General features: G+C 55.8%; 1 protein-coding gene across 18 annotated transcripts in view; it reads right to left on the minus strand.

The window, feature by feature from the left end:
- Positions 1-19608, minus strand: part of DYSF (dysferlin) — a 168494-nt gene that overhangs the window by 57883 nt on the left and 91003 nt on the right. For all 18 annotated transcript variants that reach the window (XM_029083182.2, XM_029083189.2, XM_029083178.2 and 15 more), the window contains 7 exons: positions 19162-19317; positions 13204-13335; positions 11382-11548; positions 9430-9544; positions 8924-9029; positions 8655-8797; positions 7169-7342 (listed from right to left, as the gene is read on the minus strand). In XM_029083182.2, coding sequence (XP_028939015.1) covers positions 7169-7342; positions 8655-8797; positions 8924-9029; positions 9430-9544; positions 11382-11548; positions 13204-13335; positions 19162-19317 — 993 coding nt within the window. The remainder of the gene's footprint in view (positions 1-7168; positions 7343-8654; positions 8798-8923; positions 9030-9429; positions 9545-11381; positions 11549-13203; positions 13336-19161; positions 19318-19608) is intronic.

The following is a 19608-nucleotide window of genomic DNA, read 5'->3' on the forward strand; positions in this document are numbered from 1 at the left end:
ATTATTCTTAAGCTCCTTGAAGACGGCGAACGCGTCTCGCCACCTCTTTCGCACCGCATTCTCCCCAGTGCTCGGTACAGCGGCCCCCGCACGGTGAGCACTCACTGGGCTCGCTGTGGGCAGAAACGGGTCTGCTGTTATTGTATTCTCCCAAGCGCTTAGTACAGCGCTTTGCACACAGCAAGCGCTCAATAAATACGACTGAATGAACTGCAAAAGGCAACGCCTTCTAGAGAAAACTCCCGCCCCAGTCTGCGGACGCGGGCGGAAGGAGGTTTGGGGGAAGGGGCGTTTGCAGCTCGTTGGAGGTTGGAGGGAAACAAGAATAAAAGAGAAGTGGGGGTGGATAATCCACAAATTGGATAATCCCCAGGCAGATTGCTCAGCGTTGACTGCATTCCCTTCCTAACCAGAGAGATGTGATCTGCTTGAAGAAACCTCAAAGGGTTGTTTGAAGGGTCAGGTTTTTTTCAGGACGCGGGAAGAAATTCTTTCTGGATACGTTCAGTTTCATCTTCCCCTCCGAGAGGGGAGGAAGAGGAGAGAGCCAGCCTTTCCGACCAGTCTCATCCGCCCCGGGTTGGCCTCGGCCTTCCCCGCCGGGCCTGGTTTTGATTCCCGACGACCCCGGAGAGCCGAGGGGGCTCCCAGGAGCCGGTGCACCGGGCCACGACCACGGCGAGCTCAGGGCCGGGCTTGAAATGGACACCGATCCCCGGAGGGGGCGGGGGAAAGCGGGGGGTGGACGGAGTACCCGGGGTGGGAGACATCCCCACATTGTGGGCAAGTCACTTAACTTCTCTGTGCCTCAGTCACCTCGTGGGATTAAAACTGTGAGCCCCACGTGGGACAACCTGATGACCCTGTATCTCCCCCAGCGCTTAGAACAGTGCTCCTCTCGTAGTAAGCGCTTAACAAATACCAACTTTATTATCTATTATCTTCCCCATCACGGACCGTGGCCTCGGGTTCTCCCGGGCGTATCAGGGAGCGTACCCACCCAACTCCCCCCAAAACAGCCCCAGTCCCGGGTCGGGGTTCTGCCGAGGGCCAGATCGTGGGGGCACAGAGAGAGGCAGGCAGATGGCACGGCAGGGGCACGGGGGCAGAAGGCTCTGCGGATGGTCGACGGCTTTGACCGTTGGGAACCAGGGGGTGGGGGTGGGAAAAGAGGATATCAAGACACAGGCACTCTTGTGACTTCCGGGTCCAGGACTGGAGCTGGTGCACGGAGTGTACTGAACCCCTCACGTGCACGCTCACAGAGAAGCAGCGTGACTCAGTGGAAAGAGCCTGGGCTCGGGAGTCAGAGGTCACGGGCTCGAATCCCGGCTCTGCCACTTGTCAGCTGTGCGACTGTGGGCAAGTCACTTCTCTGGGCCTCAGTTACCTCATCTGTAAAACGGGGATTAACCGCGAGCCTCACGTGGGACAATCTGATGACCCTGTATCCCCCCCCAGCGCTTAGAACAGTGCTCCGCGCATAGTAAGTGCTGAACAAACACCAACGTTATTATTATGCTGCAGAGGCAAATGAGGAAAGGGCAGTTTTAGTGGGTGTTCCGGGCCCCCGGACCTCTAAAACCACTTGACCTGGTATGGGCAGAAAACTTTAGGCTCTCCTGCCCCTCTTAACGGCCCCTCGGGGGCAAGGAGCGAGTTTTCTACTAGTAATAGTAATTATGGTACTTGCTGAGCGCTTACTATGTGCCCCGGACTGTCCTGAGCTCTGGGGTAGACACAAGCAAGTCAGTCCCTGTCTCACATACTTAATCCCCATTTTACAGATGAGGTAACTGAGGCCTGGAGAAGTTAAGTGACTTGCCCAAGGTCACCCAGCAGGCAGGTGGCAGAGCCGGGATCAGAGAGCCTTCTGACTCCGAGGCCACTAAGCCTCGCTGCTGGGAGTCAGGGTTCCCCCACGGGACATCTGCAGTGCCGGAGCTTTTCCAGACAGAGAGATCCCTGTACTAGCTGGCCATCCGGAAACATCCAGGAGAGACCCCGGGCCTCGCAGCTAATCGAGCGGAACGTGGACAGGAGGAAAGCCCAGCGGCAGTCGGAGGAGAGGAATGTTCTGGCGACCTAAGGGGATCTCCCCCGAAGGGGAGAAGCCCGGCCCAATCCCGTAACGTTTCCGGAATCGGAACGCGGTGGCGGCCGCCGGAGCCTTTGTGAAACTTCAGAGCTCGTCCCAGCGAGGGACTGGCTCTCGGAGCAGGAAAGTGAAGCGCTCAGCTGCCTCCCGGGCATCTCCCAGCCACCCCCCAACCCCGGCCGAGGAGCCCCGGTCCCAAAGGCAGGCCACCCCCCGCGGGCCCGTAGACCCCCGCCGCCGCGTCCCCCGGAGACACGGCAGGCTCGCGTCTCTGCCGGTCACCCTCCCTTTGGTCCGTCCTGGCTTTTCGTTTCCAAGAACGGGCTGAAAGGTGTGCTGGGGAACCCTCTGTGTGGCTTAGCGGATAGACCATTGGCCTGGAAATCCGAAGGACCTGAGTTCTAATCCTGGCTCCGCCACCTGTCTGCTGTGTGACTTTGGGCAAGTCACTTCACTTCTCTGGACCTCAGTTACCTCGTCTGTAAATGGGGATTAAGAGCGTGAGCCCCATGTGGGACAGGGACTGTGTCCAAACTGATTAACTTGTATCTACCCCGGCACTTAGAGGAGCGCCGAGTACCGCGATTATTACTGTTATTATTATCACAACAAATGTTGGGGGAGGTTATAGGCGTGAAATTAGGGTGGAAGTCATTACCCTGGCACTCAGTTGCTTCCCCTACCTGTAATTTATTTTAACGCCTGTCTCCCGCTGCTAGATTGTACAGTCCTTGAGTGCGGAGATTGTTTCTACCTGCGATATCATACTCTCCCAAGTGCTTAGTACAGCACCGCGCACCCATTAAGCACTCGATCCATCCATTCATTCGTTCATTCAGTTGTATTTCTTGAGCGCTTACTGCGTGCAAAGCACTCTGCGGAACGATCGGAAGAGTACAGTATGACATTTCTTGCCCGCAGCTAGCTCTCGGTCTAGAAGGGGAGACAGACATTTAGTTATTCATAACTAAATGAATAAATACTATCTACAGATATATACATATGCGCTGTGGGTATAGGAGGGAGGATGAATGAAGGGAGCAAGGCAGGGCGATGCAGAAGGAAAACGGAGAAAAGGAAAGGAGGAAGGCTTCTCGGAGGAGACGTGCCTTCACTAAGACTTTGAAGTGTCAGTTATCTGTCTGACATGAGGAGGGAGGCCGTTCCAGGCCAGAGGCAGGATGTGGGCGAGAGGTCAGCGGTGAGATAGACGAGATCAAGGCACAGCGGGAAGGTTAGTATTAGAAGAATGAAGTATTAGAAGAATTAGAAGGAGAAGAATGTGAGGGCTGGGCTGTAGTAGGAGAGTAGTGAGGTGAGGTGGGATGGGTCAAGGTGATTAAGTGCTTTAAATACCACTGATTGCCCGATTATCACCCCCTGGACGGACAAGCCAGAGGGCCCCTTCCCAACATTAATAATAATAATCATGATAATTCTGGTATTTGCGAAGCACAGATGGGGTAGATGCAAGATTGGACACAGTCCCTATCCCACATGGGGCTCACAATCTGAGGGGGAGGGAGAACAGGTATCGAATCTCCATTTTACGGATGAGGAAACCGAGGCACAGAGAAGTCAAGGGACCTGTCCAAGGTCACACAGCAGGTGAGAGGTGAAGCCGAGATTAGAACCTTGGTCCTCTGACTCCCAGGTCCGGCCTCTGCTGAGCCATGTTGGGCCTCACGCTGTTTAAGCCCTGGGTAAACCCTTCCTTTCTTCTTCTCCCACTCCCTTCTGCGTAGCCCTGACTCGCTTCCTTTGTTCCTCCCCGATCCCCACCCCACGGCACCTATTGAGAAGCAGCGGGGCTCAGTGGAAAGAGCCCGGGCTTGGGAGTCAGAGATCGTGGGTTCTAATCCCGGCTCCGCCGCTTGTCAGCTGTGTGACCTTGGGCGAGTCACTTCGCTTCTCTGTGCCTCCGTTACCTCATCTGTAAAATGGGGATGAAGACTGGGAGCCCTACGTGGGGCAACCTCATTACCTCGTATCTACCCCAGCGCTTTGAACAGTGCCTGGCACATAGTAAGCGCTTAACAAATACCGACGTTATATCCGTATCTGTAGTTTATTTATTTATATCAATCCCTGTCTCCCCTCCACCTCAGACTGTAAATTCTTTGCAGGGAGCGATGTGTCAATTCACTGTTGTATTGTACTCTCCCAGGTGCTTAGTACAGTGCTCTGTACACTGTAAGTGCTCAATCAATCTTATCAAATGACTGAATGAATGTTTATCCAAGCTGGATCTCATCCAACCAGTGGAAAACTAGGCAAAGAGCCCAGGGGTGGGAGTGGGGAGATGGGTAAATCCCATCACCTTTCTGGACCTCAGTCTTCCCATCTAGATAATGGGCAGGACCACCCACCTCCCGGCCTCCCAGGCGTGAGGACCGATGAGACCTTCGGTAGGAAAGGACGATGAAACTAAACGCCCTCCTGCCCCAGCACGCAGGGCACCGGGGGAACACTGAGAATCAACACGTCCTCGGGGACAGAGCACGGGCCTGGGATCCACAGGACCTGGGTTCTCCTCCAGGCTCCGCCAACTGCTTGCTGGGTGTCCTTGGGCAAGTCGCTTCACCTCTCTGTGCCTCAATTTCCTCAACTGTAAAATGGGGATCCGATACCCGTTCTCCCTCCTACTTACACCGCGAGCCCCGCGAGGACGAACGACTGTATCCAACCAGATTAACTTGTATCTACCCCAGAGCTTAGAACAGTGCTCCAAACAAAGTAAGTGCTTAAATATAGTAATAATAATAATAATAATAATAATAATAAAAAGTGGCCTGTTGGGGGACTTGGAGGGGGCAGGGCGGGTGAAGGCCTGGCTTTTCTGCACGGTTGCCCTCAGGGAGAGTGGCAGGGTCACAGCCGGGCTGAGCTGCCGCACCCCCAGGGCCCGGGGTTGGGGGGGCGACGTCAAAAGAGGCAGCCGAGGGGCAGACAGGGTGGGGGATGTCCCTCTTTGGTCCCCACGCAGCACGCGGGCTCCCCCCGCCCATCCTCTCCAGAGCGGAAAAATCGCTTTGGGAATCTATTCTGGGCTGCGGAGGGCGGGGAGGAAAAGAATGGCATGATCTAATTCCACGCAGTCACTTGTTTCAATTCACCACCGAGTTCAAATATCAAGAGGCGGCGAGCTGGGCGCTGGAACGAGCCAGAGCCCAGAGCTGACTAGAATAGAGGCTCTGTGCTCCGGAGAGCGGTCCCCTGGCTCTGTGGGAACGCCAAGTAGGATTGGGAAACCCGGGGTCTTTGGAAAGCCAGGATATTAGCTGGAAAAAAGTAATAGCAAAATGGAATAATGCACGGGGTCTAGACGGCAGATGATATGGTTTCAACATGTCTGATTCTCAAGGTCTCGCTCGCTCGCGGGGAGAGGCGCAGCTCCGAACACGCTTCGGGGGCCGGGGAGGGAAACGGGGCCGGGGTTGGGAGGTGGGGGGGGGCTGCGAGCGTTGGCCCTCGGCCCGCGGGTGGGAGAGGGGCCCGGCCTCCGGAACCCTGAGGATGGGGAGTTTGGATTCTCCTTTCTGCGGTGCGCCTGCTGTGTGGCCTCAGGCCAGCCGCTCGTCCTCTCTGATCGGGGATGCGGGGTGCCCGTTTATCTCTAGGAGGGTGAGTTTAGGCAAGCCACCCGGCCAGAGGCTGGCGATCCCTCCGGGTGTTGACGTGCTGTCGTCGTAGTGGATCGGCGGGTGCTTTGAGTGGGAAGGGGAGAGCCCGGTGGGGCTTTGCAGAGCGGACGGGATCAGGGCTGAAGAGGAGCGGGCATGGTTGGGATCTTTCCAGCCCTGTACAGAAGCTCGTGGGTCCTGTTTCCTCGGATCCCCTTTACCTACTCAGCCCCTGTCCCCATCCCCCGCCACGTCCCCATCTCCCTGCAATGACCCCGTCCTCACCTCCCTGCAAAGGCCCCCAGCTAAGTCACCCACGAACCCCTTCCCCCGTCCCCCACAACGGCCCCCCAGTCCCATCCCCGAACCCCGTTCGGCCACGGAGACTCGGGGCGAGCGTTGGGAGGGAGGGGACGGGTCGTAAAGGGTTCCCGCCGATCAGCCACCCCTCTGGAATCCAGACCGGCCCCAAGCACCCCTGCTGCGGGACCGACGAGGAGGCAATCTCTCGGGGGGGGGGGCTCTGTGGGCCTTGGGGGCCCCGGGGCCACAAACCTCCCATCCCTGACACAGTCACAATTCCTGATTGTCCCAGTCATGGGGTCACATCCTACGGGGACCAGCCCCCCGACCCTGGGGCATCCGTGACGCCCAGGCCCGACCCAAACCCCCGACCACGCTCGGCTGCTAGGCCCGAGCGCAGAAGTCCACGGCAGGTGGGGAGCCGGAAAACCCCGGACATCCCGGCCTCCAGGCACCGTGTCCCAAGACAATGTGTCCCTGGCACTACAATCTCCAGAAACCGTGGCTCCCGGACGACATGTCCCCGGACACCATGGCCCCTCCGACATCGTGCCCCGTTAGGCAACGTGGCCCACACCACAGCCCCCAAACACCGTGCTCCCCGGACAATCTGTCCCCGGGCACCATAGCCCCCAGACACTGTGCCCCACCAGACGTCGGCCACCATGGCCCCCCACGACACCGTGGCCCCTCAGACGCTGTTCCCCCCGAGAAACCAGGCTCCCCAAGACAATGTGTCCCCAGGCACCCCAGCCCCTAGACTCTGCATCCCCCCAAGAACCCGTGCTCCCCCAGACAATATATCCTCAGGCACCACAGCCTTATATTAATGTCTATCTCCCCCTCTAGACTGTAAGCTCGTTGCGGGCAGGAAACATTTCCGTTTATTGGTGGGTCGTACTCACCCAAGCACTCATTTTAGTGCTCTGCACACAGTAAGGGTTCAATAAATACAACTGAGACACCGACTAGACCCCCCTCAGACAATCTGCCCCAGGCACCACGTGCCCCCCGGCAACACCGTGCCTCCACACCCCGCAGCCCTGACCGCCACAGCCGCCAAATAACGTACCCCCAGGCCCCGTGACCCCACGCGCTGCACCCCCCAACCTCGCAGCCCCGAAACCGCGCCCGTGTCCCGTACCAGGGCCCCTTCCAGGGCGAAGACGGCAGCGGCCCCGGTGCGCTCCAGGGGCTCCATGCGGCGGCGCCAGCGGCGACGGCGGAAGGCGTCCGTCTTGCGGGGCTTGAGGTGGAACTTCCAGCCGAAAAGGGAGGCGTACTCCCACCCCTCGCCCTCCAGCTCCTCCTGCAGCGGCTGCCGGACAGAAAGACGGACGGGCCTAAATCGATCGGAGCCCGGATGGACGGACCGAGACAGAGAAAGAGAGGGAGAGAGGGGGGCACGACGGGCCCCGTCTTGGATCCTCTTGTTTGGGGGTCAGGGCAAGGACCGGCAAACGGAGAGGGGGTTCAGAAAGAATCGATCTCAGTCCCTGACAGCCCCCCGATCTGAATGAGACCCACTCCGGGTCGGTCAGTAGACATTCTCCCTAACCATACCGGGGTTTCCCTTAGGGGCGAGGGTCGGGGACCACGATGGGGAGTGGTGGAGTCGCCCCCCCCCCGACAGGGAGGCCCTGAAAATGTGTGTTAGCCCAAGGCCCTGGGCCCAAAAGAAATCAGGCAGTTGAGTGTGTGAGACTCCAGCGGGGGATGATTGAGAAATTCCACCTCCGCATCATCGAAGTTCTCTGTCGGGGACCGGGGGCCACCCACCCTGCCGACCTGCACTACTGGCCCGGCGTCCCCCAGCTCTCTCTTTCCCTCTGGCTCCCCCCCAGACCTCCATCTCCTGCCCCAGAGCTCGGCCCGATGGACAGAAGAGCAACCCTCCTACAGTCCGTCCTCCCGGGCTGGCTAGCAGCCCAAGGCACCCTCCTCCAGAAAGCCCCCCGGATTCGCCCTGACTCGCCCCACGTGTCAGCACCACACCTGCCCCTGATAATAATAATTATAATGGTACTCGTTGAGGGCTTATTATATGCCAAGCACTGTTCTAAGTGCTGGGCTAGGTGCAGAGTTCTAATCTCATCTCTGCCACTTGTCAGCGGTGTCACTTTGGGCAAGTCACTTAACTTCCTTGTGCCTCAGTTACCTCATCTGTAAAATGGAGATTAAGACTGTGAGCCCCACGTGAGACCACCTGATTACCTTGTATCTACCCTAGCACTTAGAACAGTGCTTGGCACATGGTAAGTGCTTCACAGATGCCATCATCATTATTATTACTGTTATTACAGGTTAATCAAGTTGGACACGATCCCCGTCCCACACGGGACTCACCTTCTTATTCTCATTCTACAGATGTGGTAACAGAGAAGCAAAGTGACTTGTCCAAGGTCATACAGCGGACATGTGGCGGGGCCAAGATTAGAGCTCAGGTCCTTCTGACTCCCAGGCCACTGCTCTATCCTCTACGCCGTGGCTGTGCCCCTCAGCTCCCCCCCGCCGTTGCCGGGCCCGGCTGTCAGGATGGGCGGCGGGAAGGATCGGTAGGCGCGTCTGCCCCATTGCCCCCTTCCCAGGGCCTGGCCGGGCGGGGGGAGGGCAGGGAAGGGGGCGGGCACCTTCCTGACGGCCTCCATCTGGTCAGGGCTCCTCCTGCGCAGCCGCACCCAGCGCCGACGCCTGTTGACGTGGTACATCTTCTCGGCCGGGACCCAGTGCTTGGGCCTGCGATCCGGGGGCACAGTCACGCCGTACTCCCAGCCTGCGGGGGCGCGCAAGGTCTCGTCGGGGGGCCCGTCCCCACCGGCCCCCCGCCCACCTTCCCCCAGCGACCCCCTTATTGTCCCGGAGAAGGGGAGGAAGGCCCCCTGCCTCGCCCCCACGGTACCTTGCTCGTCCACGGCGCGGTTCAGATCGGTGCTCCACTCTTCATCTTCCCATTGCCAGCCCGGGGGGCACTCGATGTCATCTTTGGGGAGCACTCTCTCCCCGTTCTACGGAGACAGAGGGAGACAGACACGGAGAGAAGTGGGGAGAGAGAGACCGAGAGGCAGCGAAGGAGACGGAGACAACAAGAAGCAAACGGGATCGAGAACAGCAAAACAAAACCAAAACACAGAGAGAGAGAGAGAGAAAAGCACAGAGATGGAAGAGAAGAGACATAAAGAGGGAGGGGGGGAAAGGGTAGAACGAGAGAACGTGAAAGGGACTCTGAACCCCATGTGCGACAGACACTCTGCTCACTTTGTATACCCTAGTGCTCAGCGCAGTGCTTGGCATATAGTAAGCGTTTCACCAATCCCAGAGTGGCGTTTCTCATGATTGGAGGGAGCAGAGTGGACCCCCGCCCCCCGCAATCCTGCAGGCAGGCAGGGACCGGGCGACCTCCCTCACCACGTCCGTGTAGGCCTCGCTCATGTGTATCCACTGGCCTCCGGGCAGGCGGGTCTGGTTCTCGAACACTTCCTCCACGAAGTTCAGGTGGCCGGCATCTGCGTCGTGTAGGAGGCTGGGATGGCAGCGGCAGAAGGAGGAGGAGAAGGAAGAGGAGGAGGAGGACGAGGAAGAGGACGAGGAAGGAGAGAGAATCAAAAGATCACATATACACACCTGCAGCTTCACCCTGCTCCCCCGAGACTGGGCCAGGAACCACCGCTCCATCACCCCCGACCCCACCTAATAATGATAGTAATTATGGTATTTATGAAGCACTCACTATGTGTCAAGCACTGGGCTGGATACAAGTCAAGCAGGCTGGACACAGTCCCTGTTCCACATTGGGCCCACGGTCCTAACCCCCATTTTTTACATTTTACATTTTTTTACATTTTTTCCCGGCTCTGCCACTTGTCAGCCGTGTGACTGTGGGCAAGTCACTTAACTTCTCTGTGCCTCAGTTACCCCATCTGTAAAATGGGGATTAAGACTGTGAGCCCCACGTGGGACGACCTGATTCCCCTGCGTCTATCCCAGAACGGTGCTCTGCACATAGTAAGCGCTTAACAAATACCAACATTATTATTATTATCATTACAGATGAGGTACAGAGAAGTAAAGTGACTTGCCCAGGGTCACCCAGCCGACACGTGGCGGATTCGGGATTAGAACCCAGGTCCTTCTGACTCCCAAGCCCGAGCTCGATCCACTAAGCCACGCTGCTTCTCCACATCCTCTACCCTCTCCCCTGTCACACTCCTGAGGCAGGGGGATGGACCAGTTGACCTCAAGAGGCCCACGGCTGTGCTGGGAGCTCATTTTTTAACTGAGTTTTGGACAGATGTTCCTAAAGCAGGGAAGGGAGTGAGGAATACAGAGGCACTTCCCCGCTGTTTGCACCTCAGACCTCACATCTTCCCTTCCCCAGCCCACCCAGACGACCGGAATTTCACTAGATATCGCTGCTCCCGGCCACTTGGGGAGGGGCAGAGGGAAGACGGGCTGCTCTTCGGAGCCCACCGAAGGCCGATAACACACAGTGAACGCCACGGGCCCGGAGGGAGATCGGTGGTAAATCAATGATCTAAGTTCAGTTATAGATTTGTCCACAGAGAAGAGAGAACCCCTGACCCCTCTCCTCAACTCTACCACTCAACCCTGCCCCCCAATCTCACTCGTCCCAAAGTGACCCCTGACCCTACCCTAACCCTAATTCTGTTCCAAACCCAGGCTCCCCACTTAACCACAAACCTTACCCCCATCCACCCCTCCCCCTGAACCCCGATCCCACACCCAGACCTCACCCTCAATCCAGGAGGAAGGAGGAAGAGGAGAAAGGAAGGAAAGAAAGAGGTCACGGGCAGGAATAATCACAATGATAATAATAATAATAGTAGTGGTATTTTTTAAGCACTTACCATGTGCTGGGGAAGACAGAGACAGGAAAATCAGGATGGACACAATCCCTGTCCCACCTGGGGATCACAGTCTTAGCGGGAGGGAAGAACGGATATTGTAACCCCCGTTTTGAGTTCATTCCACTAAGCCAATTCCTCAATCTAAGGTATTTAAGCACCTTACTTTCTTGCTCTCAGAAACTCTCAGATGAGGGAACTGAGACCCAGAGAAGTGAAGTGACTTGCCCAAGGTCATACGGCAGGCAGGTGGCAGAGCCAGGATTAGATCCCGGCTCCTCTGACGCCCAGGCCCGTGCTCTTTCCGCTAGACCGCGGCTGCCTCTGGGTGGTCAAGTGAAGAGAGTGGATGGCAACAGGAGGAAGCTGAGGGAAGAGGAGGAGGAAGAGGGAAAAGAGGAGGACAGGAGAAGGGGGAGGGGACAGAGGGGTCGGGAAGGAGGGGAGGGAGAGGGGTGGGCGGCCGGACGAAGACGCCCAGCTCGGGCTACTCACGTCTTCTCGGGGCAGATGAACCAGTCCCCGGACCAGGCCCAGCCGGCGGAGGGCCGGAAGCTGTCCTTGGGAAGTTTGATCCTGCCCGTGACGTCCGTGAACTTCGGGTAGGTGAGGCCCGTCGTGCCCCAGTTACCCACCAGGGCCAGCTTGGTCTGGTTCTCGTACTGCAGGAGGGATGGACAGAGAGACCGAGGGAGGGGATGGCTGGGCTGGAGGGTCTTTCCTCGGAGACAAAGCAGACGGGATGCTGCTCTGGACAGTGGAGCCTCAGCCTGCTCATTCATTCATTCAATCGTATTTATTAAGCACTTTCTGGGTGCAGAACCCTGTACTAGGGGTCTTGGAAGAGTACAATACAACTATAAACAGTCACATTCCCTGCCCACAACAATCTTACAGTCTAGAGGGGGGAGACAGACATCAATACAAATAAATAAAATGACAGATATGGACATAAGGGCTGTGGGGCTGAGAGGGGGAGATGAGCAAAGGGAGCAAATCAGGGTGATGCAGAAGGGAGGGGGGGATGAGGAAAAGTGGGGCTTAATCTGGGAAGGCCTCTTGGAAGAGATGTGTCTTCAATAAGACTTTGAAGTGGGGGAAAGAAATTATCTGTAATTGCTAATTGCCAGTAGGGTCCGGGCCCTAGCTACTGCCCCATCGTTCTCAAAAGTGTATATATATATAAATACACACACACATATATATCCCTATATATAATATTATTTATATATATCCTATATATAATATTATTTATATATTTACCCCTATATATAATACTATATCTATACACACATATATAAAAACCCCTATATATCTATATCTAGATATAGGGGTTTATATATATATAAACACCTTCTTTCTTGCTCTCAGAAAAATGTATTTCAGCATCTTTAGACCCCGAGCTCCTTGTGAGCTGGGGACTTGTCTTCCAACTACATTATATTGCACTCTCCCAAGCGCTCTGCAAACAGTAAGCGCTCAATAAATACGACCGATTGGTTGACTGATCTTTATGGCTATCCAAGTATTGTATTTAAGCCGCTTGTTTTCTTGATCTCAGAAAACCGTATCTCAGCTTCTCCACGCTTCTGGGACTACACTTCCCTCTGGAAGAAAAAATGGTATTCATTAAGCCCTTACTATGCGTCAGGCATTGTCCTAAATACTGGGGTAGATATGAGTTAATCAGGACACGGTCCCTGCCCCACATGGGGCTCACAGCCTAAGTAGAGAGAGCAGGTTTTAGATCCCCAGTTTACGGATTAAGAAACTGAGGCCCAGAGAAGTTAAGTGACTTGTCCAAGGACACACGGGAGACAAATGGCAGAGCCGGAATTAGAACCCGGGTCCTCTGACTCCCCCAGTCCCGTGTTCTTTCCACTAAGCCAGTTCCTCAGACTACGGCATTTAAGCACCATACTTTCTTGCTCTCAGAAAACTGTATTTCGACGTCTTACTCCATGGTTCTCCGACTACTGTTTGCAAGCAACTTTTAAATTCTCAGAGCACCACGTCTCTCTTCAAGCCACTTAACTTTCTGGTTCTCTGCTTGCCGTCCGTCGCATAGTCAAGTCAATCGTATTTACTGAGCACTTATTGGTGCAAAGCACCGTACTAAGCACCTGGGAGAGTATCATGTAACAAGATAACAGATACATTCCTTCGCTGCGGAGTTTTTCTACCTAGGAGGGGATTCCGTCTTCTTTCCTGTCCATCTGTTTGGGACACGGGGGGAGGGAGCCGCAGGAGAGGTGGAGGGAAGGAGGAGAGGAGGCTGGAGGGGGCCGGAAGCGGGCAGGGCAGGATCAGAACTCACGGTCTCGGCGAACACAGAGAGTTTCCCCTCTGCAAACTTGTTAAATTCCTTTTCGTCCACAGAAAGTCCGAGCCACAGCTGAACCCGCACCTGGGCCGGTACCTTGGAGTTGGCGGTCCCCTCCATTGGGTACTGGGGAACGGAGCAGAGATAAGACACGGCGAAATCCCGGCGCAATAATGCTAATAATAATAACTGTGGCGTTTGTTAAGCGCTTCCTATGTGCCAGGCACTCTATTAAGCACAGGGGCGGACACAAGCAAATCGGTACCCCTTTTACAGATGAGGGAACTGAGGCCCAGAGAAGTTAGAATGTGAGCTCTGTACGGGACCCGATTATCCTGCAGCCACCCCAGAGCTCAGTACGGTGACCGGCACCTAGTAAGAGCTTAACAAATACCGCGGTTAAGTAGGGGGGAGAACGGGTATCGAATCTCCATTTTATAGACGAGGGAACCGAGGCCCGAAGAGGTCAAGTGACTTGCCCAAGGCCACGCAGCAGGCAAGTAGCAGAGCTCAGACTCCCAGGCCAGGGCTCTTTCCACTAGGCCAAGCTGCTTCTGAGTGTAGAGCGCTTACTAAGCACCTCCCGACTGTGTGGACCAGTGTACCGGGCTCCTACTGTGTGCAGAGCACTGTTCTGAGTACCTACTATATGCAGACCACTGTACTGAGCACCTACTCTGTGTTCGTTAATGAGACGTACAACACCTTGATTCTATTTATTTGCTATTGTTTTAATGAGATGTTCTTCCCCTTCATTCTATTTATTGCCACTGTCCTTGTCTGTCCGTCTCCCCCGATTAGACCGTAAGCCCGTCTATCTGTTACCGATTTGTCCATTCCAAGCGCTTAGTACAGTGCTCTGCACATAGTAAGCGCTCAATAAATACTATTGAATGAATGAATGAATAAATCCCGTTGAACAAGGTGGCCAATGCTCACCAATGGGAAGTCCTCCCTTGGGCCTAACCTAAATCCCTCTTGCTGCAGCAGAGCCTCTCAGACGGGTCCTTGCGGCCCTTCCTCCGCAAAGGGGAAAGCCGGCGGGCCCTGTCCCCTCCAAGCCCCCAAACATCAGCTCCGCGAAGGAGGAGGGATCCCCCTGCCCGCTCTGCGCCCCAAAATAGCAACGGGCTGCAGTGAAGGGGTACCAGAGAGCACTTCTTGGCAGCAGCTCAGGATGGAGACGGCGCAGGAAGTGGGCGGGGGGCTCGGACGTAGGAAGGGAGGTTGGGTCTAGGGGAGAGCGGGAGCGAGTTGTCGATCTCACTTCCCACACTTCTCGGGCCCTGCTCCCTCCATGCTAGGCTGTCCTGGGCCCCCTCCCCGTCCACACCGGCCCCGACACCTGGACCTGCCATCCTCCCACCCTCTCGACCCCACTGGAGACCCTCACGGGACACCCGGACCCACGGAGACCCACCTCTACCCCCATCCCCATTGCCCCCCGTTCCAGCTCTTCGTATTCAATCGCTTCCCCTCCAGGGAACTTAATAATAATGGTGGTATTTGTTAGGCGCTTACTATGTGCCGAGCACTGCTCTAAGCGCTGGGGTAGACACAGGGCAATCAGGTGGTCCCACGTGGGGCTCCCAGTCTCAATTCCCATTTTACGGATGACGTAACTGAGGGACCGAGAAGTTAAGTGACTTGCCCAAAGTCAAACAGCTGACAAGTTGCTGAGCTGGGAACTTGTTTCACGGAACTTGTCTCTCCGGCTAGAGGGCGGGGGTCACGCTCACTAACTCTATTTTCCTCTCCCAGTTGCTTAGTACAGTTTTCTGTAGACTGCGGTACAGCAGACTTTCAGCTCCTTAAGGGCAGAGATCTCGTGTCCACCCACACTTTGGTACTGGACCCTCTCCGGCGCGCTACACACGGCAGGTGCGCAGGAAATGTCACTGATGGATGGCTGGATTGAGGCCAACTCCTTTAGGAATAATAATAATAATGCTGGTATTTGTTAAGCGCTTACTACGTGCAGAGCACTGTTCTAAGCGCTGGGGGAGATACAGGGGAACCAGGTTGTCCCACGTGGGGCTCACAGTCTTCATCCCCATTTTACAGATGAGGGAACTGAGGCCCAGAGAAGTGAAGTGACCTGCCCACAGCCACACAGCTGACAAGGGGCAGAGTCGGGATACGAACCCACGACCTCTGACTCCCAAGCCCGGGCTCTTGCCACCGAGCCGCGCCGCTTCAATCGACCAATCGGCGGTCTTTACTGAGCGCTCACTCTGTGCGGAGCGCTGTACTAAATGCCTGGGAGAGTACAGTACAACAGAGCTGGTAGACATGTTCCCTGCCCACAACGAGTTCACAACCTAGAGGGGATGGCAGACATTAATATAAATAAATAATGTATGATCTAATAATAATGATATCTGTTAAGCACTTACTCTATGCCAGGCACTGGGGTGGATACAAACGAACAGGTTGGATCCAGACCCTGTCGCGGTCTTATTTCTCATTTTACAGATGAGGCAACTGAGGCACAGAGGAGCGAAGTGACTTGCCTAAGGTCACCCAGCGGACGAGGGGCGGAGCCGGGATTAGAACCCAAGATCTTCTGACTCCCAGGCCTGTGCTGTATCCACTACACCGTTCTGCTTCCCCTACTATAATGATATTACATAATATTCCCCTAAAATAATAATCTATTATTGATGGTTATGTCCATAAGTGCTGTGGGGCTGAGGGTGGGGTGGATACGAAATGCCCAAAGGTCACAGATCCAAGTACACAGATGACACAGACTGTAAAGTCGTCGTGGGCAGGGAACGTGTCTACCAACTCTGCGATACTGTACTCTCCCGAGCGCTTAGTACAGCGCTCTGCACACTCTAAGTGCTGAATAAATGCGATCGAGAGGGAGCCGGGGAAAAGGGGGCTTAATCGGGGAAAGCCCCTTGGAGGAGATTCAATAGTATTTATTTATTCAATAGTATTTATTGAGCGCTTACTATGTGCAGAGCACTGTACTAAGCGCTTGGGATGAACAAGTCGGCAACAGATAGAGACAGTCCCTGCCGTTTGACGGGCTTACAGTCTAATCGGGGGAGACGGACAGACAAGAACAATGGCACTAAACAGCGTCGAGGGGAAGAACATCTCGTAAAAACAATGGCAACTAAATAGAATCAAGGCGATGTACAATTCATTAACAAAATAAATAGGGTAACGAAAATATATACAGTCGAGCGGACGGGTACAGTGCTGTGGGGATGGGAAGGGAGAGGTGGAGGAGCAGAGGGAAAAGGGGAAAATGAGGCTTTAGCTGCGGAGAGGTAAAGGGGGGATGGCAGAGGGAGTAGAGGGGGAAGAGGAGCTCAGTCTGGGAAGGCCTCTTGGAGGAGGTGATTTTTAAGTAAGGTTTTGAAGAGGGAAAGAGAATCAGTTTGGCGGAGGTGAGGAGGGAGGGCGTTCCGGGACCGCGGGAGGACGTGACCCGGGGGTCGATGGCGGGATGGGCGAGACCGAGGGACGGCGAGGAGGTGGGCGGCGGAGGAGCGGAGCGTGCGGGGTGGGCGGTAGAAAGAGAGAAGGGAGGAGAGGTAGGAAGGGGCAAGGTGATGGAGAGCCTTGAAGCCTAGAGTGAGGAGTTTTTGTTTGGAGCGGAGGCCGATAGGCAACCACTGGAGTTGTTTAAGAAGGGGAGTGACATGCCCAGATCGTTTCTGCGGGAAGATGAGCCGGGCAGCGGAGTGAAGAATAGACCGGAGCGGGGCGAGAGAGGAGGAAGGGAGGTCAGAGAGAAGGCTGACACAGTAGTCTAGCCGGGATATAACGAGAGCCCGTAATAGTAAGGTAGCCGTTTGGGTGGAGAGGAAAGGGCGGATCTTGGCGATATTGTAGAGGTGAAACCGGCAGGTCTCGGTAACGGATAGGATGTGTGGGGTGAACGAGAGGGACGAGTCAAGGATGACACCGAGATTGCGGGCCTGCGGGACGGGAAGGATGGTCGTGCCATCCACGGTGATGGAGAAGTCTGGGAGCGGACCGGGCTTGGGAGGGAAGATGAGGAGCTCAGTCTCGCTCATGTTGAGTTTTAGGTGGCGGGCAGACATCCAGGTGGAGACGTCCCGGAGGCAGGAGGAGATGCGAGCCTGAAGGGAGGGGGAGAGGACAGGGGCGGAGATGTAGATCTGCGTGTCATCTGCGTAGAGATGGTAGTCAAAGCCGTGAGAGCGAATGAGTTCACCGAGGGAGTGAGTGTAAATGGAGAACGGAAGAGGGCCAAGAACTGACCCTTGAGGAACTCCAACGGTTAAAGGATGGGAGGGGGAGGAGGCTCCAGCGTAGGAGACCGAGAATGATCGGCCAGAGAGGTAAGAGGAGAACCAGGAGAGGACAGAGTCCGTGAAGCCAAGGTGAGATAAGGTACGGAGGAGGAGGGGATGGTCGACAGTGTCAAAGGCAGCAGAGAGGTCAAGGAGGATCAGAATGGAGTAGGAGCCATTGGATTTGGTAAGAAGGAGGTCACGGGTGACCTTAGAGAGAGCAGTCTCGGTAGAGTGGAGGGGACGGAAGCCAGATCGGAGGGGGTCTAGGAGAGAATGGGAGTTAAGGAATTCTAGGCATCGATTGTAGACGACTCGTTCTAAGATTTTGGAAAGGAAGGGTAGTAGGGAGATAGGACGATAACTGGAGGGGGAAGTGGGGTCAAGAGCGGGTTTTTTTAGGATGGGGGAGACGTGGGCGTGTTTGAAGGCAGAGGGGAAGGAGCCCTTGGAGATTGAGTGGTTAAAAATAGAAGTTAAGGAAGGGAGGAGGGCAGGGGCGATGGTTTTAAGAAGGTGAGAGGGAATGGGGTCCGAGGCGCAGGTGGAGGGGGTGGCACTTGCGAGGAGGGAGGAGATCTCCTCTGAGGATACTGCGGGGAAGGATGGGAAAGTAGGGGAGGGGGTTGTTGGGGGGAAGGGGAGAGGCGGAGGGGTGACTTTAGGGAGCTCAAGGAGATGGGACCTTAATAAGGCTCTGAAGGTGGGAAAAGCAGCGGTCTGGTATATAAGGATGGGAAGGGAGTTCCAGGCCAAAGTAGATTCAGGGCTGAGGCAGGATAATCAGGATGGTCCCGGGTGGGGCTCCCAGTTTAAGGGGTTTTTCAGAACATGGGGTACCTATGAGCCAGCGGTGGGGGTGAGGGGGGATTATCCAGTATGCGGGGTCATCCAGCGCAGAGCCTACCCGGGACCCCCTCATTTCTCCTCCCCCCTCGGGCCTTCCCATGTGGGATCTGCCCCGTGAAAGTTGGTCCTGTGGGTAGGCTGGGGGCCGGGAGGCGGGGAAGGAGGTGGTTGAGGTTGTCGGCCGAGCTGAGGTTTGGGGATTTGCCGCGGATTCGGCGATCCTCTCCCTGGCCCCCGTGACCCCGGCTGGACTTGACCCGCCCACGATAGGGAAGTGGGTTTCCAATTCAGTTCCTGACCACTTCGACCACATACTTTCCAGTGGAAAAATAAATAAATAAATAAATTAATTAATAAATAAATAAATTAATAAATAAATAAAATAAAATAAATGAAGCAGCCTGGTCCTGCATTTTCCTTCTCTATTAATCAGAGAGCGTCCTGACCATCCTCCTTCTCTCTTGGCCCTCCATGACCACCTTCCTTTGACCTCCGCTCCTCTCTGGGTGGGTGGGGACAGGAAGGTGACTCTTTAAGCCACCCCTGCAGGTAATCTGACGGCATTTACCAGCCCACCAGTCATGGCCTCCCACTCTCCCCCGGCCGGTCTCCTTGTCTTGATCAAAGTGAGGACATTCCTCGTCCTCCTTTGGCATCCCGGGCCTTCGGGAGCTTGGGCTGGAAGTGCCACGACCGGCTCCCCTCTGCCCACCCCGTCCCGTCGAGCGCAGCCCCGGCTCCCCCCCAACTCCGGGCCCCGATCCCTGAGGGGACGGCGGACGGTTCCGTCACGGGACCTCTTTCTTCCTTCCGGGAGCCCACGCACCTTCATGTAGAGGGTCTGCAGTTTGCCACAGTCCCTGCCGCAGTAGCGGGATCCGGCCCTGGAGTAGAGGAGCCGGTGGGCGGGCACGCGGTGGTAGGCCAGGCGCTGGTCTCCCTGGAGCAGCCAGATCACGACGTCCGGCAGGCTGCCCTGAGGCTGGGCGGGGACAGCAAGAGAAACGGGCACGGTGGGTGGTGGACTGGCTGGGAAACCATTTCCCGCCCCCCTTGCCCCTCCCTGGCCCTGCTATGGGCAGGGAATGTGTCTGTCTGTTGTTCTATCGTAGTCTCCCAAGCGCCTACTACAGTGCTTTGCACATAATAAGTGCTCAATAAATACAAGGCCACCGCAGGGATCCACCTCCTCCCCACCCCATCACACCACAAGGCAGACAGGAATCCACTGCACCGGGGCAGAACTTCTGTGGCCGACTTGTTCATTCCAAGC

The sequence above is a fragment of the Ornithorhynchus anatinus genome, chromosome 18, assembly GCF_004115215.2.
Source record: "Ornithorhynchus anatinus isolate Pmale09 chromosome 18, mOrnAna1.pri.v4, whole genome shotgun sequence".
Taxonomy (NCBI): domain Eukaryota; kingdom Metazoa; phylum Chordata; class Mammalia; order Monotremata; family Ornithorhynchidae; genus Ornithorhynchus; species Ornithorhynchus anatinus.